Below are 24,767 nucleotides of genomic sequence, written 5' to 3'. Positions count from 1 at the left end.
CGTTAAAAACTTTTTTATATGCATCAAATTTACCCCCTAAAACCAAAATGAAAACAAAATTCCCTAGAACACCTTCAGGAAAATGCTTAAGTTAAGAAAGGGCTGGAGTCCAAAACTGGAAAGATGATTAGGGAGGGAGGTGAAGTTGGAATGAAACAATAATAAAAAGCCCTAAGAACACATCATATATTCATAGTTCTCGAGTCATTAAGGCTCTGCATGACAGCTCTCACAAGCACCGCTATGGCAAACTCACTGCCTTTTAAGCAGGAGTGAAAGTGGTTAAGCCCTAGGACAAATAATTTGAAAATCTCAGCACAAGTCTGATCTCAGCGAGTTGAAAGGAATGCAGACTGCCCAAAAACACAGCAGCTGTTTGTTTTTTCTGCCACCTTTCCAAGGTTCATGTCTGGAGTGAGGATAAACAGTTCGGGAAAAAAAAAAGTTCTGTGGAGTTCAGACTTTAAGAAAATAAAACATCAGACTCATATTTCTTGTAGAAAGATTAACTCCCCCCCCCTCAAACCTTATTCAGCCCTGGAAGTTTTCAGGTAGAGCTCTTAGGAGCAGAGGTAGATGGCTTGAGGCTTCAGTATATTAAACTGCTTTCTCTAAAGCAGCCTGCATTTTCAAATGCTTGGCCTGATGTGGTTTTTCTTGAGCAATATTCCTCCAAGCAGAGTTTCAAATTTAATAAGGTCAAACCATATTCCCTATTTTATGCACGCATGTGTGCATACACACATACACAAATAGAGGCCCTTCCAGATAACCCAAAATGTAATTGAGATAGCGAGTGAAGCCTTAGAGATCAGCCTGAAGTGATTCCCATCAGCATAACAGATATTAGAGCTACAAGGAAATTCAGGCTGTCATTTTGGACATCACCCTTTTTACTCTCCCTCCTCCTTTCTCTCCCTCTTACTCTGTTTGTGCCAAAGTAAATGAGAATCTACTTTAATTAATTAGGAATCTCTTGACTCTTAGTATTTTAGGAGGTACAACTTTCCTTTGATCCACATTTAAAGAGACATAACCTGAAGGAGTTAACAGGAAATTTATCTGGATAGATTACCAGTGGAACTAACCTGTGTAAATAGGGATTGTCTGTGTTGTTACAGACAGGTCAGAAAGAGCAGGAAATTTCAGGCACCATGTTGAGTTTCAACATCTGTTTATGAACTATCCCTTATACACAAAATGAAGAGTTGCTACAGGACAAAGAATACAAACCCAGGAAGTCTGAAACCAATTGGAATCCCTCCAGAGAGCTCCCCTGTTATATTGATACCTGGTGCTACTGGGGCACCAGTGTGAGGAATGGTGAACATTCAAGAGTTCTAAGTTGTCTTTGAGACATACATTTGAGACATACATTCAAATTACACAGATCATGGACAAACATTACCCAATATGACTTTGGAAAATACCATTCATGAAGGAGACTACAACTGCTCCTTCTAAATCCAGACTGCACACAGACAGAGTCTTGGGTGACATTGTCTAGTATTAGCCCCTGTCCAAGGTAGGGGGTTGGATGATCTTAAGGTACTTCGCAACCCTAACCCCATTCTATGATTCTGATTCTGGGCATGCCCACAGAGCTCAGGGATAGAAGGAAAGAGGGCTGAGCAGCAGGGAATGGGATAAAGATGAAGGGCAGGTGGCAACGGTATATCCTGCTCTTAAACACATTCCCCTTTTCCTCTTCCTTCTGGGGAGAGGAAAGCAATATGCAGTATTAACCTTGCATATGGATGCTGTGTTCAAGGAGCTAAGGACAACACCACTTCTACTTTTTCCATTTAGACAAGAAGCACACCCAAGTTTTTTCCCTTGAAAGTAAGATTATATTATAACATTGTTTTTTCCCAATAGATCCCGTATTAGCTATTTTATATACATTAACAAACAAGCAACAGAAACTCCCAAGTACAGTTTCACAGAAGATGGAAACTCCAGGAAAAGTCTTATATGTATTTTGTGCATGGTCTGCCCCCTGTCATCACTTTAAATATAAAGGCACCTTACAGTGCAGATCTGGCCTCATCCCTCAGAAGAAAGAGGAAAATGAGGGTGGAAGGTGTCAAAGGTGTAAGTTTCAAACTACAGTGAATGAAAGCTGGGGCTCCTTCCTTCATCTAATGGCATGTGCTACATATGCATAAATGCAAGTGGGTTTTAGGGGTGGTGAAGGTTTTGAACATAAGAGGTATCTGCCTTTTTGCCCATCTTCAGATACATTTTTCCCAATCAGCTTTTGTAATATGAAGGGTTTTCCTACTTTATTTCCCACTTCGACAGAAATTCCTTGTATGTGGGTACCAGAGGCAATTTCCAGGCCACTTTCCATGGACTCCCTTCTGCTCAGAGAGACATTGGCACATGAAGCCTGGGAGGGATGAGCCACAGCTCTGGGGCTCTGAGCTGACAGCAGCTCGCCGGGTAACACAGGGACAGGCTCTCTGAGGAATGCTTGTTGTGTCCAAATCCCCACTCAGGAGAGGTCAAGGATGTATCTATACTGCAGAACATCAGCAAGCTCATAACTCAGGCTGACAAATCTTGAATCGAGCACTCAAACTAAACTAAAGTGGACAAACACAGGTTTTAACTTAGATTAGCAGCTCCAGGGACACTTTAAAGCTGAGTGTGAACAACCTGAACTAAACATACATAAACCCCAGATATTATCTGATAGTAAAGCATAAAACACAGAACTTCCCCTTCACTTCACATTAAACGAACAGCCATGGTGGAGTCTGAAATTTCAACTATCCTACCCACAGAAGAATTAAGATTCCTATGCAGGGTCTGACAAGCAGTAAGCATAACTTCAGTCATCTTTGCTGTATCACACTGCAATCATGATTGCTTCATCTGTGTCTCTCAAGTCAGTCAAAATCCTACCATTGAGATTTAATTAAAGAAGGTAGTAAGAAAATAAACAACCTTTCTTGGAATGTCTTTGATTCCATAAGTACATATACATTTCATCCACTGCAGACTGAATTACAACCTTTCATCTAATGAGCAGCTTAATGGAATGGCAGAGGAATAAAGAACACGGGAAGGAAAAAACAAATCCTTGGTGATTTCATATAACACATTATATATTTATATAACATTGGACTCGCTATCTGGCAACATCAATTTGCAAGCTACAGGAAAAGTGTTCACTATCTCAATGTAAGTAGAAGGCACAGCTAGGCACTTACACCAAATCAATACCCAGCTCTTACTTAAAGCAGCAGATGGTCTACCACAACCAAGAAACGACAGAATGCATACGCAGAAGTGTCTGCTTTCTTTAGACACATTCTTGAAAGCACTGTATCATTGATCTAAGATTATTTTTATAGGCAGATGACAGGTCAAGCATAAAAGTACACTATTTTAAAGGTTACGGAGTTGGCAAAACTGGTGTCACTGCCATGGACTAGGAATCATTTTCTTTTGAAGTCTTCGTTGTCAGGTTATTTACATTTCACAGTTAAAAGGCTCCTCTCTGGATAATATGAATGCTAAAACAAATAAGGGAAAAAGCCCTATGCAAGCTAATGCTACTTTAAAGAGATAATGTAAATCAACCCTGACACCATCAGTGTCATCTTAAAGCACGATGAGAATTTCCAGTGAAAGTTACTGACATTAAACAGATCAAGATAGCCAGCCAACAAAAATAAAGCAAACGTGTAAGTAAACTGCCTTCCATGCCAAGGCTGTTGTTCCAGCCATGTATTACAGGGAAAGGGATAGGAGGAACACTCCAGTGGTGAAAAGCATTTGTTTGGAAAGTCTGGAGGAAGAATTGGTCCAGAATAAATAATTTAGAGTGTGATCTGTGAAAAAGCCTACGGAATAGGACACCTAATTCTCACTGCTAGTTAGACAGAAAGCTGGATGCCCAGCTAAACACCTAGAAGTACGTTACCCTCAAAATTACACAGCTCTTTTCCTGTCTATAAAATAAGAATGCCATTTTCTTACTTAAAAGCAGCATTTTAAAGCAGAATTTACTAAGATTTTCATACCTAAGATACTAGAGGGGATAAAGGTGGGCTTTTTCCTTAAATAATGATACCAAAATATAAAAGCCCATTATGGAATAATCAAGTTAAGTGAGTTCTAATACTTTTAAGCATTATATGTATACATACAAAACACAGACTTCATGCTACATAGCTTTCTTTTCCTTCACTGGATGAGAGCACTCCAGGAATGTTATTGTTTTCAGGGGGCGGTTTGTAAGAATTTACTGTGAATGCATGCATTATATAAGTGCACACTGAAACATGAATGACCCAGGAGCTCACAAACACGCCTAGTTTCCTATCTGGTTCATATTTATGCAAGAAAGCAATTGTTACACAGCTCTTGCTGGAGAGAGACCCAATCTCACAAGGGACAAGCTTTGCATTGGCTTTCCATGGCGTTTCACATAAGGAAGAGTTCAAAGAAGACGACAGATTGCTTATAACATGCCTGAGGTTCATGAGGGTCTGATCCCTGATGGCATTCACGGAAGCTAATGCAAAAGAAACATACACCCCTGAACACCCAGCCTGGATCTGAAGAGAACAGAGATGATTGCAGAACAAATGAGATGAAGAGAACTGAAAGACAACAAACTACTCTGTGCTTTCAGCCTTGTCTTTCCTTAGAATTTAAGGCCATAACCTCCTTTGACATTCCTCCCCCCTGGCTCCAGCTCCAGTGAAGCCCAGTTACCCAGTCCCACCATTAGTTAGCACGTCAGTAAGCAGGATCTCAAAGACTCCCACCCATCTCTTTGCAAACTTTATTAAGGGGAGATTATTATCTGCCCCTCAGAGAAGCTAATAATTACAGTGTTCCTATATCGAGTGCTTCTGCACAGGTTCAACAATGAAAGGGTTGTTTAAACACAGCTCCTTTGCCTCGATGGAAAACTTTGTCTCTGTGCCACTCATCAGCTCAAGTAAATGCTAATGACTGTTATGGAAAAAATAAAGACATTTTCTGTGTGTACTTATTTAAGAGGTTTCTTATGATGTAGGATGCTGCATTTCGGGACTGAAGAAGTAAGACCTTTAACAGCAATGAATATATGAATTCTGATTATTTTTTCATTGTTATTTTTTTTAAGTGCTATGGAATGTCTTAACCATCACACAGACACACACACACTCACCCATATACACACACTCTCAAACTACCACACTAGGCAAGATCAGAGCTTAACAGCCAACAAAATGCACATTCAATCCCTGAGATCATTTTCCTGAAATAGAAAACTACATATGTTTCTCAAATTTCACATCAAGCCACTGCACAGCCCCAACTGCAGGGGAGCACAGAGCCAAGCCTGCCTTTGGGCTTCGGGGAGTAAGAACCTGAAAACAAGATGATTCCTTTCGGATCACCACATTTCTCGTCCACAATCTAAACTTACAAACACCCCCGTTTAACAGCATTTCTAGTGGGGGTTGCTTATCAAGCAGCCTTTGCTTTGTCAAATTAAGACACATTGCCTTGGATTAGTGAGACTCCCTGAGTTCAAAATGACTTCATGGTTGGCTCAGAGTTCACTGTCTCTGTGGCAAGGTGCCAGTAATACATCTACTACCGCGCCTGCCCCCAATCCTTTTCTATACTGACCTAGCTGACTTTTCTTTTTAGCAGCAGCAAATGCACACAACAGAAAATGAAGGGCTAGATACTGTCACAGCTCATTAAAGATCCTAACATCTTTCAGAAAAATAAGCAAAGTAGTAAATATTTGAAGATCTGAATGCAAGCCTCTGAAATGCAACGTCTCGATGTATGTCAAAGCTGCTGCAAAGGGACAATGCGGTTTTTCTTTGCTCTGCAAATACAGTTAGAACACTCTCAAGGGCTCCTGTTCTTGTGGAAAACACATTAAGCTTCTTTTGCTAATATTTTGTAAAGGGCATTTGTACAATAACAATAGCTAAAGCTTCCTGTTTGCCTGTGTGCTTCCTGGCTAACATGAACGAGACCTGCTAACAATTTTCTTATGTAGCACACAGAGCTCTTTCAGATCACACTGCAGACTCAAGGACATGCTGGGTTTGAATAAAAACAAAGTAAAATCTATCAGTAATGGCCCTCATTGCACCTGCCCTTCACAGTCCTGATAACTTTTCCAGCTCTACATTTCCTATTTTTTACAGTGGATCAGTCTGTGTGTCCCCAGTCTCCAAAGGACATGGTTTGAATTTATTAAAAGCCTGATAGAAGTGGAATTCTCTTGTTTGGCAAAGGCACCGTCACAGGGACACTTGCTTTTGGCTCCATGACAAGAAATTCTTGGTACTTTGTTTGTCCAATCCACAAAAAAGCCATCCCTCCCCTCCCAACCAGCCCTTCAAGATAATTCTCCCTTCTCCAGAGACTTCTCCAAACAAGTCTGCAAGTCTGAAGTCTTGGGTTTCATTTCATAAACAGGACACAACACCCGAGTGCAATTCAGGATACCGTCACTGCCACATGGGCTGCAGGGCTGATCACGAAAGCTTTCTGAAATACTCCCTAGCCCCTTTCTTTGCAGAAAGAGGCCTGATTTTTAGACCAGGCACAAAATAGGCACAAAACATAAACAAGAAGAAGCCAAACACCAGAAGCCCAGCCAAAGGGTATACATTAGTCATGGCAAGCCTAGGAAGGAAGGGAAGGGCAGCTGGCCCCAAAAAACTGGTGTCTGTGCTGCTTCAGTTACCACATCTCAGTGAAAGGATTGCCCAATCCTTTAAAAAGAGACAGGCATCCTTCAGATAACCATTAACTCACACCAGTTTGTTTTTCAGCAGGGCCTCTAAACACAAGGTTCTCTTCCAGACTCTCTCTTTTCACACTTTCCAGCCTATCTGGATAAAATATTTGGTGAGGACTTGTCTAACCGCAGTGATGAAACACCTCACAACGAGCGGGTAAAACAAGCAACCTCACAAGAGTGCATGCACATATCAGTTTAACAGATGAAAAACAAATACAGGGGTGAATAAGGATCAAATCCTCAAAGGTATTCAGCTGCCTAAACACCTCCAGAGATGGAGATTTAATTCACTTCTCCAAATCACACAGGGGACATGAATCCAGATTCTTGGACTCAAAAGCATCTTTGCAGCTTTTATGCTTTATTAAAAACTCCAATTGTGGTAAATCAGCATGGACCAGACTCTACTTCTATTTATCCCAGCATATTCTGCATCAACACCACTAACATCAGAGGAGTTTCGATCAGTGCAACGGAGCCACCTCTAGGCCTAATGATAAGCAACTGACAACAAGTTACAAATAAACTTTAAGGACTTCACTGCTTACAGTAAAGTGTCAGCTATTTAAACATGCACAGGTCAAGGAACCAGCCTCTTTCTCATAAATGAAAGAAAACAATTTGTCAAGGTATCTTCCTGTTGAAAATATTCTGTATATTTAAAAGATGTCACTCACTCTCACAGAGATATAGATAAGAAACTACAACACCTATTAGTTATGTAGTTCCCAGAAATGCTTTTTATGAACTGCAAGCATTTGCCTTTCACTTTGTAGTCTGTAATTACCGTAACAGTATGAGTTTCTTTCTTCTAAAACTGATTTTCTATGGAGAAATTCATGATCCTGAGATCTGCTGGAAGAAGATCATTTACAAAAGGTCCCCCACAAGTATCTAAATCTCTGTTACACGTTCTCCTCTGTCATGATGGCTTGCAGTTGAAAACTGACTAGACAAGTGTTTCCACTTGGGTCAACATTCATATATGAAATGAATTCTCTCCTAGATAATACATTACTTTCTCTAGCTATTTACATATCTAGAGTGTAATGACATTAGCCTGCACAAATATTCAGTTTGTTCCAACTTTTGGGGGAGTAATTTTGGAAGGTGCTTTGTAGCATCATGTTGGACTCTCTCTACCTCCACAATGTCAGCCTGACATTCTTCCCTATGTTTCCAAATCCTCCTCCACAGGTTTAATCTCTCCTTGATTACAGCTTGTCTTAAACCATGTAAATCCAGCACTCTCTAATTTTCCAGTGAGCTGCTTGTGATTTGAAGTGGCCCTGAAGCAGATGCTGGATCTAAATACACATCTGTGTGTAAATTCTACCCAGTTTAACAGCTCAGCCATATTCTTATCTGCAATGTAATCCTTCACTAGACTTCAGAAACACAGTAAAATTGCAGATGTGCCTCTCTGGTAAGAATTCTCCATTCATAACACAGTAGCCTGTAACTAAAGCAGATAGGTATTTAGATTTTATTCAGATAGCTTTATCCAAAATACCATATAAAGGAAAAGTTATCAGTGGTTATAGATGGTGGGTGGAAGAGAGCAATGAGTCATGCTCACCATGAGTAAAAGTGCTGAGCCTCTTCAAAGCATTGCAAATGTGCCTGTGAAAAAACTGCTCTCTCTTCCTTTCCACAACATAAATAAGAAAACAGAGCATTTGAGTGGCAAAACCAATCCTCATTGTTGAAGCCTTGGGGAAGCAAGAGCTGGGAAGTCCCAAAGTTTTAATTATTTTAACTAAAGAGCTGTCAGTAACATTTTTTGCATGCAGAAGAGTCAGCTGCCTGGCTCATTCAGAACAATTCAATGGTCTTTCATCAACTCAAAGGAGGAGAAATAAAAAAATAACTCTTTTTAATAGGAAATATTACAGGCAACAATCTTCCAAGAACAATGGGAATCAACAATTTGGACTTTATCCTTTCCAAGTGATGGATGTTGGTGAGATATAAGGGAATTTCAAAGCCAGTCAGTAAAAGTCTCATCATATGTCTGAGTCTCCACCTTTGAGGTAAGAAGCATTTACTGTTTATTACACATTCAGTGGAAAAACACTTCAGAAGAATTCAGTTCAAGCTGGCAGAATTAAAGGTGAATGACAAACCATTTCATACACAGAAGCACACATCACAAACTGCTTTTCAAACACTTAAGATCCTGATCTTAGACACTTTGTGCACTGAGTAATCTCCCAGAAGTCAAAAAGACTATACATAGATTTTAAATGTCAAATAGATACAAACTGTTTTAAAGAGACCCTTAAAAATGTAAAGAAGTAAGAGTAACAGTTTCAATGTGGGCAGAAGTGTCCTTGGAATTGCATTTGTTTTGGTAAAATCCCCATCACCAAAACAAATTTAATAAACAAAATCTTTCATTTATCAGGGCCAAGTTATGAATGATTCACAGTGACTAACACTGTGTCCTGCCCTGTGAAAGGCTCCTTTGTGCTCAATGGGAGAAAGGTAGGAATCTTATACTTGATGAATTCACACTTCCCCAGTATTATAAGTATATGGAGGTCAAATTACTTCACCAAACTACAAGAGAATTCCCAAGAAATAGGTCTGCATGCAGGAGAGCAGGGGGAGGAAATAAAAATAGGTTTGATGCCAACAAAATAGTTCTTGTCCTTATTATCCTCCTTTGTTACCCTAGAAAACATTTCACTAGAGCCAAAGCTAAGGGCTTAATTGTGGAGAGCACATTAAAGGAAGCAAAGTAGGATGTACAAGGAACTATTTTATTCAAAACAGAAGACACTCAACCAAAGGGTGGGGGAAGCTTGCCCAAAAAGTCTTTTCCCAACATTCATCAATGATTAAAAACTTCTTTTTAAGAGAGATTCTTTGCCTTGCCTCTAGAAAGTTACAGCTAAGAATACTAAGCCAAAGCCAGGCAAGACCAAGGAGCTGTTACTACCATTATACCCTTGCTTCTCAGACCTACTTCCAAAGCAAAACCTGAGCTTCACTCAGTTTAGACAGTCCCAGAGTCCACCACAAGCCATGACAGCCTGACACCAGCTGACAGCACCACTACATGAAGTCCATAGCACTACTCTTACCCCTTCCTTCTCCTCCCTTCTTCACACCCACAAATAACACTGCCTTCTAAATTACAAGGGACAGGAGACAGGAACTCTGTTATCATACTCTAACCTCCAACACACCCCCTCTCCTGCCTTTTAAACCTTCTGCTATACATTTTGATTGCATACAAAGGTTGTAGAGGAGGCTGATAATTTTAATCTCAGGAATTCAGACTCTACTCCTATAAAGGTTAGATGAGCACTAGAGAATACAATCATTAGTTCCTAAGATCAGTTTTATCTTTCACTGTTACTAGTAGTATTTATTGCAACAGAAGTTCTCTAGAGCAATTAGGGTCCTCCAGTACTGGGCACTAACAATGCACCCAAGAAACACCTCTTTCCTGAAGACCTCAGAGAAATTACAACCACTGAGAGGTACATGCAGCAAACAGACAAACACTACTACTAGCTACACCAGGTTGGAGGCCAAGAAAGATGGAGGGAGGGAAGAGCAGAGAAAGGGATTTCTTTTCTATAGTATGGCTGCCACTATTAAAACAGACTATGCTATGGATCAGGGAGGGCTCTGGAAAGAGCAGGAACTCTGTTCAGCAATATTGGAGATCCCTTTCAAATGTATTATCATTCTCTCTGAAACTACTTCCCCTGCTTTAAAAGATAGATTTCAAATCATATTTGACACCAAGCTCTCATTGAGCATATTCTATTTTAGCTTCTTCAGCCACTAGCAAAAGGTGTCCATTAACACAAGGTGAACATTTAATGATTTGCTTACACACTTTATCCCATCTATTAATCATCATCTGGCCACAAAGCCAAATTAAAACCTCCTGACCAAAGGGTGCTAAGTCTACATCAAAGTCTTGAGTACTTTCACAAGACAGAGACCCTGCATGGCATTTCATCTGGGAGCCTGGGAATTATCCTCTTAGAGTTAGAGTTGGGTCAGGTAACAGGACTGCTCTGGGGTGAGAGTTGTTTGTCTGTAACACAGTTCATAGTTATACATCAGACAACAGGCTTTAATTGGAAGTCCAAAGGAAGGAAGTTTTGAGATACTGCCTTTCAATTATAATCAAGCCGGTCTTTGCACAACTCATCTCATCACTTTTCAAATCAAACATAGCACTTCCCTGCTCTACAATGCAAGCTATTTAACAGTAGCTGTCAATCATGGAGACTAACTAAGGAGAAAGAGCACTCAAATAAAAAGAACTGTGTCTGATATGAAGGTACCTTCCATTTCCAGAGAGACTAAAACTATCCTGTGAGCAATCTGCTTTTTAGCCTAATTTTTGCACAGCTTCAGCTCCACAAACTGCAATGGAAATAACTGTGAACTGCACTGAGCTGGGCATGTAATTGGTCCGTAAGACTTGATTTTCAATACATAATACCTCACTTTTCACAAGGATTTGTTCAGTTGCAAATGCACTTCACTTACTGGTCACTTTAATCAATTAAAGGGGTTTTCTCATAGCAATTTTGAGACTATAGCAAGTATTCTAGGATGCTTTCTCAGAGCAGCACAGCTGCTGTGTTTTACAGTGCAGTGACCATTTTAAACAAGATTTTACCAGATCCCTCCCACAGAGCAGTGTTTTCCTCCAATACGCAAAAAAGTCAAGAAATTTGTCAACAAAAAGAGACTTCAAAGAATTATTAAAAGCATATTTCACAGTAACTACAGCAATCGTATTTATGTTCCAAAATGGAGTACAAGAGCAATTAACTGACAGTTGTAGCAACACAGTGTATCTGTGAATTACACTGCTCACAGGAACAACTGTGTTCAGGAATGCACGATGGAAGCAGGAGATAGGTTCAAGATGTTTTGGAGCAGGCTGAATTACAGACAGATGTACATCACAGCGTGTCCAGTCAAAACGCATTAAAGCAGAAACACATATGAGCAACTAGACAAAGACCACCAAATCATACTGTTGTAATTAACATACCTTGCAGTGACACCTGTGGCTTTCCAAGATAAGAAATCCGGAAGATCAAAGAAGTGGCCTGCCTTCTCCCAGCATGATTCTTGCAGGTTCTAACAAAACAGTTATTAGAAATACAGATATTAGAGACCAGGCATGATGTCCTTATTTTAATGCCATTTAAAAGACCTGACATCTATGTAAAAATGAGTTTTTCCAAACCAAATATTCTTATCATCCAGTCTGCTCTGCTCGCTTTGCAGTGATTTACTGCCTCAAGAACTGAGCCTTTTCCACCACACACTGATGGTAAGAAAAGTTTCCCATGCAGAGTTCATGGAGGCACATGTTTCAGATCAGTAACAGGGGATCTCTCAGTTTCTCTTCAGCTGCTCAATGACAGAAGTCTCAAAGTCAACAGACAACTTTCTCAAGGCATATATGCTTGAAGAATTCCCCATTTCCTAAAATGAATCATTTTTAATTTAGTATCTCTGAATTATAAGAAGAAAACAGCTCTGTGAGCACAAAAACAAAGCTTTTGAATGTATTTCAACATGATTGAAGCATGACTGAAGCATTTAAGAACCTGTAAACTTTCAATGAAGCTTTTTTCCACAGCTGGGATACGCAGGAGCTCTCAACTGCCTGGATTAACCAGTAACAACCAGCTCTAAATCCACACTATAACCCACAACTGCCACCACAGCGTGCCCAGGAATTCACATGAACAATTAACAGAAGCTTATCTTTGCAAACTCTGCCCCTCCTCAAAATTTCCTTGAATACACACCACCACACAAAGCACTACGAATGCCCAAGTTCCCATTTGAAGGGGTTCAACATTATTTCCTCAGTTGAGGGCATAACTGAAGACAGTGACAGGAAAACCCTCCAATTAAGAGTATGATCTGTACAAGCTCCTGATAGACATATGCTATTTCCAAACTCCTAAACCACTCTTCTACCAAGATAGATCATTTACAGAGAGTTCCCAACATTATACTCTGCAGAGAGCTAGTGGTGCAGACAGCAAGTAGTTCATTACAAGATGCTGGTCACATCATCTGGGCCAGGCTTTCTTCTCTGTTTCGCTCTCCAAAGCTCAGTCTGAGTTCAGCTTATGATAGAGTGCAGATTCTTAAAAACAATCTCCATGCTTCCACAGGTATCAGATGATGACAGATGGGAGAAGTTTCCCCAAAAGTGACTTTATATTCCAGTGTGACATAAATAGTGAGCATTACTGTCCTGCAACACAATACCACCTCTGGCCTCAGCACATTCAAATAACTAAAGAATATCAAAACCAAACAGAAGTCAGTGCTGCTGATCACACGGTGCACAAATCAGACTTCCAGAGGAGGATAAGATTCCATTGGAAACCTCCACCAGCTTTTTAAATAATTGAAAAAGTGAGAAGTGATCTCACTTAAGAGCAGGTGTTATACTAGAAACACAAATCCTAGGTGGGGTCTTTTGGCCATGAAGCTCTGCTAGATGGCATAGTCTCAGCAAGAACACAAGTTAGGTCAACAGTAGCTCCCAGCAGGCCAAAGCAGAGCTAGAGAGATATTTCAGAAGGGCATGAGGTGGGAAACTATGTGGGTCTTCATCTCTACTCAAGAAATTTCAAGGATGATTTATCTGACTTCTTGTCTTCTAGCTTTCAGTTCCTACCTTTTTCCTCTACTCTCCATAAGTTCAGGCCGAGTCTCTTGTACAAGATTTGTGAGGCAGATGATTCTTCAGACAAGTAAAAGTATTAAATGCTAATAGTATCTCAACAGCATAAGCTTTATCAATGGCAACTCCAAGTCTTCCCCTCTACTCCCCAAAAACCCGGTAAGAACCTGTGGTACACAGCTGAGCAGAAGGCCGAAGTACTTTACCAAATGTCCTAGTAGCTTTGTGATTATGCTTTTCTTGCCAAAGCTTTGGTTTTCCAATTCTTCATTAAACTGTCAATAACTAACATAATTTAAATCATCTGCATTTTAAAAGCTGCCATCAGTTATCTGGAGCAAAAAAATTAATTACATGCAGTATCAAGAATTGCTGAACTAAGAGAAAAGATAATTCCATTTTAAGAAATACTATTTGGCTCTACAACTGAATTCAGATACTGCGTGATATCAAACCAAAATCTTACAAGTCCAGAAACTGACTGCAACAGAAACTGAATTCCAGAAACTAAGATGCAATTGGGTAAGTACAAAAAAGGGCAAAATTTTGTTTAGTTTTCGATCAGACAAAGAATCTGTCTTCTCTGAGTTTAGTTCTTCAAAAGCTTCTAAAGCTTCCTGGGTTTCTATTGAGTTCAAGAAAGAAATGCCCCAATTACAGGTTTTTAACATAGCACATACAACCTTTGGATGTCTGCTCCTGATCGCTCAGGTTTATCTCCTGGATGCTATGTGGCTGCTACTCCCATCCAATTTAACTTTACGTGTGAGTGCAAAGGTACTCCATAGCTTAGTACAAAGGTCATTCAGCCTGATCGTGTTGATAATAAAAGCCACAATGCACTGTTAAAGCACGTGACTATCATCAAGAACCAATAGGAGTAGAATGGCTATTAGTGTTAATCAGAAAAGAAACAAGATTAAGAATAACTGTCCCCTTAAACAAATCTGTTCCACCAAAGATACTCCTTGGATCCTTATTCTATTACTTCAAGAATTCCCCAAAGCCACGTTACTGACATTAAAATCTGTTGTTTCATGAACATCCAAATGATTCATTCTCTGCCATCTTGATGCTGTGTCATCACTAATTAGCACAGACAAAAAAAAACATTGCATGCCCTGATGCTTTTTCCAAACAAATTTAAAAGTCTCCATGTTTTCGACACTCACTGAAGTTATTTATTTTCACTCACAGGCAGGAATCCGTGACCACATTAAAAGGATTGTGGAAAAGAGCTGGGAACATTCCCAATGCTGTATTCATATCCTGCGACTCAGCCTCCAAACTCACTTGGAAAGAAACTAATCCAATATTTCTATTTTCCAGGGGTACTTATGGAGTCCCCTTTCTTCATATCTTTCTCTGCTGGTTTGGAGTTTAACAACTATACTTTTTTAGATCCTTACAGGTAATCCCAGATACTTGGGTGGCAAAGCATTTAGGAATTATCAAGTACAATGTCTTTTAATCTTCCTAGACAAGAAGCACCTGGGGAGTGAGGGATCAGGGAACTGATACAGAGCATATGAAAGGCCTCCACTGCCCATTTACCCCTTGAAAAGTCCATGAAGCCATACTGCATGATTTTATATTGTGTAAAATGTATTTGTTCACTACTTAGTTGGACTGAAAACACACACATAAACAGAATTCCACCTTAGTCCCAGCACCTGATACAACTTTTTGGAGACACCTGGAGGCACATTCTGTTTGGGAAAGCTGAGAGAACTTTCACATCCACATTTTATTGGTGTGCTGAGGCAGCCCATTTCTGGAGAAAAGTTTACAGGAAAGTTTGATTTTTGCCCTTACCAAGTGTACAATTTTCTTGTAAGATGAATTGATCTTCAGACATCTGATTGTGAAAATGTGTTTTTTTCCACCTCAAGTATAATGTGTATATAAACAGCAAAGATGTCTTTTGTTATTGCTAATACAGATTAAATGTGAATCATATTATCTTAAATGAAAGTATACACGCAACCTTCGTATCAGATCCCTGTTGGCCAAGTGTTTAACTAAAGATGGGCTTTAGCACAGGGTATCAGTCTGAATTTCAGCACTAGTTACCAGCCAAAACCCACAAATTCAAAAATCATCCCAAACTGGTGTGTTAGAAATCCAGATTAAAAGCAGGGGGCACAGATGGAAGCAGAAAAATGTTTTGCCATTTAGAGTGAAAAGAAAGCTGGTGTGAGCATTCAAGTTCCACATTAGGTCAAAATCCAAGTCATCTGAAAATCAGCAGAGACTCATTCCCTGAAGAACCATCTGCTTTTCCCAATTTAACCCTAAATTTGAATCTAATCTCCCAGGCAATCTGTATGCTATGTAGTGTACCAATCCCTCTTTTTCTAAGTGACAAAAACAAATACACATTGTGTGAAAGGAAGAAAGACAGCAACTGAAGACTTAATGCATACACTCATGGGGATTTAAGAAACTGATGGCCCATTCCCTGCTGTGATTCAGACAAAGCAAGGACTTTGGATCTCCCACACTTCAGATCAGATGCCAAGCCATGTGATAGAGCTATTCTGAGATACCTAAGATAGGCTCTGAGCAGAAATTCTACCCTTGCCAGAGCCAAGGCTACAAAGCGATCAATTCTGCAACTACCAGTTGCAATCCAATTGGTAAAACATAAACTGACAATTACCACATTCATCTTGAGGGAGGAGAGGGGGAGAGCTTGGAAGGTAACCTCTTAGAAGAAGGCTACTGGTGAAGGTGGACAGAACTGCCTCTCTGTAACACAGCCTCTACTCCCAAGACACTGTCTTAGACACGTGTAGGTACTTACTTACTTGATCAGCAACTGCAACTAAAAGCCAGACTCAACAGCCAGAAGTACAACTTCTGCATACACATCTGCACTATGTATGGATTTGGATAAGACAGAGCTGTTAAAGCATTTATAAACAATTCTAATCAAGAGTTCAGTTCCAAATTCAGTACTTGGACTCATTCTCACTTAACACTGAATTTATTAGTTATTTTAATGGGAAAATATCCAGTCACATTCAACAAAACAAAAAGCCAGCTGCAAAGGCAGCAAGCAATGGAGAAGATAGATGCTGCTGCCAAGCTAATGTGGGTGCATCCACTATTCTTCTTTCCTCCATAGCCAGGGGAAGATGTTTAAATTGTTTCTGTAAATTATCCCATTGGTAGCTGCAAGACACAGGTGTACAAAGAGAAAAACAATGATGCATACAACAGTAGCTGTAACTGAAATGTGAACTGTAACACACAGAAAGATCACTGACCACAGTGCCAGAAAAAGAATTACTCAGAAACTATTGATTTTAGCTATTAATTGCAGAAGAATATGTTAGTCAGTCACTCTAAGCTTTTTGCTAAAGGGAGGCTCTTCTTTGCTCTTATATACCATATCAAGAACAGAGTTATGAAAGCACAGAATAAGAAGACTGCATTTTATTTGGAGACAGTTACCAAGCACATACCTCCTCCCAGTCCAGCATCCCCCACCCAGTTTGAATGAGCTACAGCATCTCTGATTTAATGGGACTAGTATTTTTTAGAAATAGCTGATTTGTAACGTCATTACTATGAGGAAAACATAACAAGCATCTTTTTGTTTTGGCACAAGCTACAAGAAAATTTCCAGCCAGAAATTAGTAAACAAGATCTTTTTCTTCTGCTACCTCTGGGGAAAAAAGTACTGACAGGCTGGACAAAACCTCACTGCAGCTTTTACATCACTGTGTAAGCTGTGTTCTCACTCCTGTCATTTTGGTTTGCCATAGCACAGACGGTCACGTTACGCTGACAAGCATTTGTCACTCCAAGTGAAGGAGTATGTACCTACGTTTTCAGTTCAAGTGCATGCATTTATGTACCAGAACTATCTATGCACTCATTCAGGCAATGAACATCCAATTTCTTTAGCTAAAGTCAACAAAACAGCATAACCTTCTTAGCAAAGCTGCAAAAGATATGTCTGCAACTATAGAATCATAGAATAGCTAGGGTTGGAAAGGACCTTAAGATCATCAAGTTCCAGCCCTCCTGCCATGGGCAGGGACAACTCACACTAAATCATATCACCCAAGGCCTCATCCAACCTGGTCTTGAACACTGCCAGGGATGGAGCATTCACAACCTCCCTGGGCAACCCATTCCAGTGCCTCACCACCCTCACAGGAAAGAATTTCCTCTTTATATCCAATCTAAACTTCCCCTGTTTAAGTTTTAACCCGTTACCCCTTGTCCTATCACTACAGTCCCTAACGAAGAGTCCCTCCCCAGCATCTCTACAGAAGAACTACAGAAGAAAAGAGCTACTGCAATAACGTTTTGCAAGGTAATTCTAAACAATGAAAAAAATCTAAGGAAATAACAGCAAGAGAAGGGAATTTAAGCAGTTGTTTTGAAAAAAACAGTAACCAGGAGCTACTTTTGTTTTCATTGAATTTTACATTCAAACTTGTCTTACTGACTCCAGGAATTATAGAATCATAGAATGGTTTGGATTGGAACAGATCTTAAGATCACTGAGTTCCAACCCCTTGCCGAGCCTCACACTAGACCATGTCGCCCAAGGCTCTGTCCAGCCTGGCCTTGAACACTGCCAGGGATGGAGCACTTCTTTGGGCAACCTGTTCCAGCACCTCACCACCCTCACAGTAAAGAACTTCTTCCTCATATCTAACCTGAACTTACCCTGTTTAAGCTTAAACTCATGACCCCTTGTCCTATCACTACAGTCCCTGATGAAGAGTTCCTCTCTAGAACCCTTGCAGGCCCCCTTCAGATATTGGGAGGTTTTGTCAGAATTATCATATTTCTTATTTCTAAATATTTGTGAAAGGATAATAATTCTTTATTTCAACTTCATGTTCTTCATTCAGCTGACCTTATTAAAAAGTCAAATATGACTGCATTCACAGAAATTAGCTTTTTATAAAATCCTATATTCATTTTGGTTTCCATTACAGATTTAACACTGGACTCTCTTTATCACTGCACATGGTCCACACAGGCAGAGAAATACAATGCTCCCCTAAGTGGACCCCAGATGTGCACACTTTAACAAGACTGCCCCATAGGCTATACAGTAGCTGCATTCAGCTGATCATTTACGGCAAACAGCTGTCCCCAGCTCACAAACTCCACTTGCAGTGATGGCTTTGTCATATGAACACCTATCTGAAATAACAAACATCAAGACCACCCAATTAAGTTCATGTAGACTAACCACTAGGTGCCAGAGGGCAAAAATGATTCAGCAGCAATCAAACTCAGCTGAATATAAGCTAATATAGTTCAAATAAAAGATCTCAAAAGGCCTATTATGGCCTTTATAGTTTAGTTTCTTAATTCAAAGCCAAAATGGAATAGGGATGAAGCGTTGGAAGAACAGAATACACCCCAAAGCCTCTAGTCTCTAGTTAAATCTCTATCTGTGTAAGTGGGAATGTTAAAGAGAAAGTATTATATGGAAAAACAAGTTCACAAAGCAGCAGATGAGAGTAACTTGTGACTTTGAAGAAAAACTGCAACATCCCTCTGCACATAAATACAAGTCAAGTGTTACAAGAAAGCCATAAGAGATAAGGACCAGTATCTACTTCTCATACAATGATGTCAGCTCATTCCTCACAGTGAGCGATGTCATCTTTAACATCAGTTCTAGGAACAACATGATGGAAATGGAAAAGCACAGTTAGGTCATCTAAGTCCTCTTCTCCTTCCTCACTTCCAACCAATTCAGAGTAAATTTGCAAAGTCATATTCCTCACCAATATTTTTAATTGCTTAGGTGAAAACTCTTCAAGTAACAGAAATTCAACTCCTTCCTTTGTTGAGACAGCCCAGTCAATCAAGCTTAGCAATCCTGCTGGACTGACCTATGTCAGACCCTGCCTCAAGAGCTCAAGTTTTTAGATACTACAGCTAGGAGAGCTCAGGGCAAAGAGCGAGAAGACAGGATCTCCTAATGTGGCCTCCCAGAGTCAGGTTAGCATCTTGGCGAGGAAGGGGGAGGTTTTGCTGACAATGTATGCACAATCAACCTACGGGTGTAACAACATTCCGAAGAATCATTTAGTACCAATACCTTAAATAATTTATTTCCAAAAGTGTATCTAGCTTGACTCCTAATCTCTTAAATGATTCTTAACAAACTAATTGAGTCTACGGTCTCATTTCTCTTCAATCAGCAGAGCTGCAGTGTCATATGACTCAGAAGTCTTGGAACATGGAAAAGTCAAGGGAAATCCTGAAAATGTATCAGTTAGGCAATAAACTCTATAAGAAACATTTTTATTTATGCCAGCCTAAATAAACTTTGAAGCTCAAGAAAACAACGTTAAGAGTTCCAGAGAACTAAGGATCCACTGAAAGGAACATATCTCATTAGGACAATTTATTTAGCTCCTTCCAAATGCTGTTTATTGCTTCAAATACATGAAGTTTGATCAAAAGAAAAGTATCCAACATTTTCCCAATAACACAAAAGTGAACTCTGCTGGTTACTTCAATGGAGTTATGAATTGTTCTTCATGATTAGGACCAGGCTATTTTATCATAACTTCAGATATAAAGTAGTTATTTTCCCCACTACACCCTCTCTGCAAAATGTAGATCAATGCCAGCAGTTATGAAATGTGCACAGCACCAATCCCAGGCAAAGACTTACAGGGGGAAAACAGCAAAAACATTTAGTAGCAGCAAAAATTCCTGGGGAGTTCAAAAATCATTCCAGGGAATTCAAAGAAAAAATTCAAGAGCGAACCTTTATGTACTAGGGTGTACCCACTGACCTGGAGTATGACTACAAAGTGCATGGTTATGGGGTTTGTTTCACTTATAAACATCCATGTGATAGAGCCATGTCAAGCTTCCTGGTCAAAAACTTCCCAGAAATGTGATGTCCACCAAAGAGAGAAAGGTGCAAAATAGCTTCTGAAGATACCTTTGTTTTGCCAGTTTTGGTTATGGCTAGTCATAGAAGAATGTGCCCTATCCGTTGTTTGCTTAAATTCCTGGGATACTGTCAGGTGTATGACAGCATTAGGAAGGCATGTTAAGAAACTTAATAAGGAAGGAAAATAAACATCTCATATGGTCCATGGCATGGCGACGTTCACTGGGGAATGATATAGTTCAGTCTCAAAGGTGTTCCTGCCATGGTAGGGGGATTAGAACAAGATGATCTCTGAGATCTCTTCCAACCCAAACCATTCCAGGATTCTATGAACTAAAAAGTAAATGAGATTTTAGGAACTCGTTTCAGAAAAAAAAAAAGGTACCTGTTCACACCAAGTACAGTAACACAGTGGAACTCACTACCACAGGACACAGCAGCTTCACAAAGTGCATGTGGGTTTAGGAAAGATTAGCTAAATTTATAGAGCCTAAACCTCATTACTAATCAGACAAATAATGAGTCAAATGGATTTCTGCTCTAACCCACTACCGTTCCTGTATCAAGCAGCAGGCTGCACCTCTTGCAGTCAGGTGGCTGGAAACAGTTCTAGAAATCCTGGGAGTGTTTTCAGGAAAAAACAACCAACTAAACTAACTACATATTTGCAGAGGTTGGCAGCAAATTCCTGGAGAGAGTTTTACAGTACAGCAACAGACTTTGGGATGCTTTGAAAGGGATCTTATTTGAAAGCGGTTCCTTTGAAAGAGGCTGCACTGCTCACTGGAGCAAGCAGTAGCTTGGTAGGAAAGGTTATTTCACATATGGTATAGAAAATAAAAGCAGAGGTGAGGATTTAAGACAAACTACTCAGATCTATGACACTTCAAAGAAGCTTTGCTGGTAGCATATTTGGTGACATTTAGCAGTCAGGAAAGCTGGAGAGACTGAAGGCCACAATCACAGCCAGGCACACAGTGTAGGCAGACACTGTGTAGAACTTCCCCAGGCAGCCCTGTCAACACATCTCAGCCCTAACATTCAGTGCTCATAACAATCCCATTTTGGCCTTCTCCTCAGCAACACTGGGGGCCACATTTTCGAAGAGTCTAATTTTATGTCATGAAGTTCTCATCTAGCCAACTGATTCAACACTCTGCGAACCAGGTACAGTGAGCAGTTATTTTTAGTTGTCACAACAGAAGCAGAATGGGAATTTCACTTCCAACTTTGCAAAGACTTCAGATATTCTCAGTTAAAAAGGATATAACCTGACGTTCAAAGTCATTGTAAAATTCACCCTCCTTGGCAAAAAGTGAGAACACTTGCATTATATGAGGCTGAATTTCAGCTGTTGGATGCTAACATGAACCTTTGCTGCTAGCCCTAAATCATGTAATACATTGTCACGTTATTGTGATTAGCACTGAAAATAAACCATTGCTCTTCGTACAATTCCTTTCACCCTCCTCCTACTTTGCAACCAGTATAGAAGCAGTAAGCAAAGACTCAGTCACATCTCTCTCCAAAGCTAGAAGGAATAGCACTACACGTCCACGTCTCAACTGATTACAACCACTGCCATAATAAATGTTACTGTTCCTCCTCATGAGCTCACTGAGGTGCTAGTGAGTTAAGCAGTGTAAGCTTAAGCAGTTTAAGAGTATGTCTTTGCTAGTCCACTCAGAATGCAGGAACTGTCGCGTGAGCAGCTCAGCAGATACTGAGGTAAAAAAACCCTCTCTTAAAGATAATAATCTCTTTAGCTGATACGTCAGGAGCTGAAAAGGGACACATGAACAAGCCCTGTAATGCCCTTTGCCAGGCAATCTCTGCTACAGGCTGGCATGTAGGCTAAGGTGAATTGTATCTCCTACCCATTTGCCCATGGAGGGAACAAGCCCTGCAATAATAGTTGCTCTCCCTCTTTGTACTACAGCAATTATGTCAGAGGGCTTTGAGGCCATAGCACAGGCTTACACTTCTGGTAAATCTGTACTATGTAAGTCTGTGCATTTAGAAGAACCCATAATCTGGCCCTTCCTCATCAGTCAGGTACTGATATTGCAGACCTGACTGAAATATAAGTATGTTTTGAACACAGTGGATTCATTTAAAGTTTTTACAGCTTACTTTTTAATATTTGTAAAATGACTGACATATGATACTCATGGCTCAAGAGGGAAAGAACTGGTAGATGGATATTCCTATTTCATTATAGCATCCACAAACATTAATTACCCACTATTATCATTAATATGTCAGTACCTGCTTCTACCAGTTAATTCCTTCAACTTTCCCCAATATACACCATGCTATCATACGATGTTTCATCTTTGTAAGTACAGGAGACTTCGCCTGCTTGAAACTGGCAGCAAGTAATTTACATTTGGGCTTTGTTAAAATGACAGCAAGTGTCATTGAGATCAAATGTAAAAGCCAGACTGGAGGAGGCTATAAAAAATTCAAGTGGCAAGCATTTCTCCTTTTATCTGACAGCTATTATTAAAAGGCTGTATGTCATCCTATAACACATGAAATTTAAACACGAGAGACAGAGGTAGAGTTCCACATTATGAACAGAGCACCTTCCCTTTACAGACGCTCTGCTTCCTACAGATGGGACAGAATTAAACTGAAGATCTACCTGAACAATTTCTCTACCAGCAGCCAAAGACATCACACACCCCCTCATTGCTGGATGCAGTGCCCCAAAGGCAGTCCCTCTGGCCAGGATGCCTAGTGCTTAGATGAAGCTGTTTTCAAATTGCTATAAATCTGCTCCAGAAGTAGCACCTACACGCCTGTAAGCATGCCCAGCTACAGAGCAGGAAACACACCTCCATAACTATGTCCTAGGGTACTTCAAGGACTCATTCATAACCTGCAGTTAAATTTGTATGTGTATCTAACCTTAAAATTAGATAAGAAAGGCATATGAAATATTTCTATCAGGAAACTCTGAATTTCAACAAAATCAAAGATATTACTAAGTAAGTGAGAGGAAACAATGAACCTTCAAACATTTTCAGCCCAACTTATGGCTGACCTTACTTTGCAAGCCTTCGGGCTCAATACTAAGGCTGAAGACTTTTGTTTTAGAAATTTTGTTCTCAAATTAACAAACAAAGGGCATTAATCATTAGTCAAAACACAGCACAGTTTCATATGTACTCACCTCCTTTATCCACAGCAATTTAGGTGGCTGCATTTCCACAGACATCACTCCCCCTACATAGCTCAAAACTCTGTGTTGCGTTGCATTGATGCGCTCAACTTGACTGACTGCACGATGGTCCATCCACATAATGACATTCCTATGGTTTTGACCTTGGGGGAGAAGACAAAAATAAGGGATTATTTTAGGTTTGGTTTAACCCCACCTCAGTACTGTAAGTTACTAGACTCTAAGCTGCTTCACACTTTCACTTTATAAAACTGTAAATCTGTGCAATAAACCACAGTAGATATTGAAAGACACATTGCTAGCTCTCTGAGCCAACTTTAAGACATGCTGAGCACTGACAATGCTGACTGAAACCAATCAGGCTGTGAACATCCAAGGACTTTGCAACACCATGCTCTTGTAGACTGCATTTCATTCAAAGAACCCAATCTTCTTGACAAAGTACATATATTGAGTTAAAAATATAAAGAAGGAATTTAGTGACTAACAACTAAACACAACATTATAATCTGAAGTTAACTCAGCTAGTCAGCTAGTGAGCTGGTTACATGGATTCTCTTCCCTCTTCAAGTGTTATGAGAAGAACTACCCTAATTCCTTTCAGGAGGGTAATTTGCTGCAGTGCCTTTATTTTGGATGTGGAATGAAAAAGCATTTGGCAAGTCTGCAGAATACATGAGAACAAGGAGAACATCTTACCAAAGTTAACCTACAGAGGACCTGCTAGACAGGTGGACTAGTAATCCAGATGACACTTGAGATTCCTCATGCTAAATTGAATCTTGAAAACATACTCTAAGACAAGGTAGAGGTATGAGACACACCACTAACATGATCTGAAACACAACTTAGAACTGTGAGACAACCACACCATGTCCATACCAGTGTGACAGTATTCAGTGTGTTCTTGTCTTTTTATTTAACACCACCACTATGTAAACTCAAAGTTCTTGAGGATATCAGAGAACAAAAAATGAGAACTGAATTTGACTCACTAGCCCAAAATAGCCCCAGACATCATTAGGCATTGAACAGAATGTAAGAGACTCTCAAACTGAAAAACAAATACTCCCATCTAAATTTAACAAAGGACATTTTGGGGGGCAAAGCTGGGGCTTTGTGAAGGGTAGGAGGAGATGACAAATACAACTGAGAACAGACAGGGAACATATACAGAATTGTGATTATGGCCCTGTAACTACTGAGTTAG

General features: G+C 39.9%; 1 protein-coding gene across 19 annotated transcripts in view; it reads right to left on the bottom strand.

Annotated features, from left to right (window-relative positions):
* FGGY (FGGY carbohydrate kinase domain containing) overlaps positions 1-24,767 on the bottom strand; it is a 448,818-nt gene that overhangs the window by 103,129 nt on the left and 320,922 nt on the right. For 17 of the 19 annotated variants that reach the window (XR_009965693.1, XR_009965694.1, XM_062623156.1 and 14 more), the window contains 2 exons: positions 23,549-23,700; positions 11,814-11,902 (listed from right to left, as the gene is read on the bottom strand). Coding sequence is in view for 15 of the 19 variants with exons in the window: in XM_062623156.1 (XP_062479140.1) it covers positions 11,814-11,902; positions 23,549-23,700 (241 nt within the window). In the remaining 4 variants the exon portion in view is untranslated. Of the gene's footprint in view, positions 1-11,813; positions 11,903-23,548; positions 23,701-24,767 lie in introns of those variants that run through there. The other 2 variants (XM_062623160.1, XM_062623163.1) reach the window with 2 other exon arrangements.

Source organism: Pezoporus occidentalis, unplaced genomic scaffold, assembly GCF_034315485.1.
Source record: "Pezoporus occidentalis ecotype Australia unplaced genomic scaffold, CSIRO_AGI_Poc_V1 ctg25, whole genome shotgun sequence".
NCBI lineage: Eukaryota > Metazoa > Chordata > Aves > Psittaciformes > Psittacidae > Pezoporus > Pezoporus occidentalis.
Note: the sequence above shows the minus strand (reverse complement) of the source record. Positions and strands in the feature narration are given on the sequence as shown.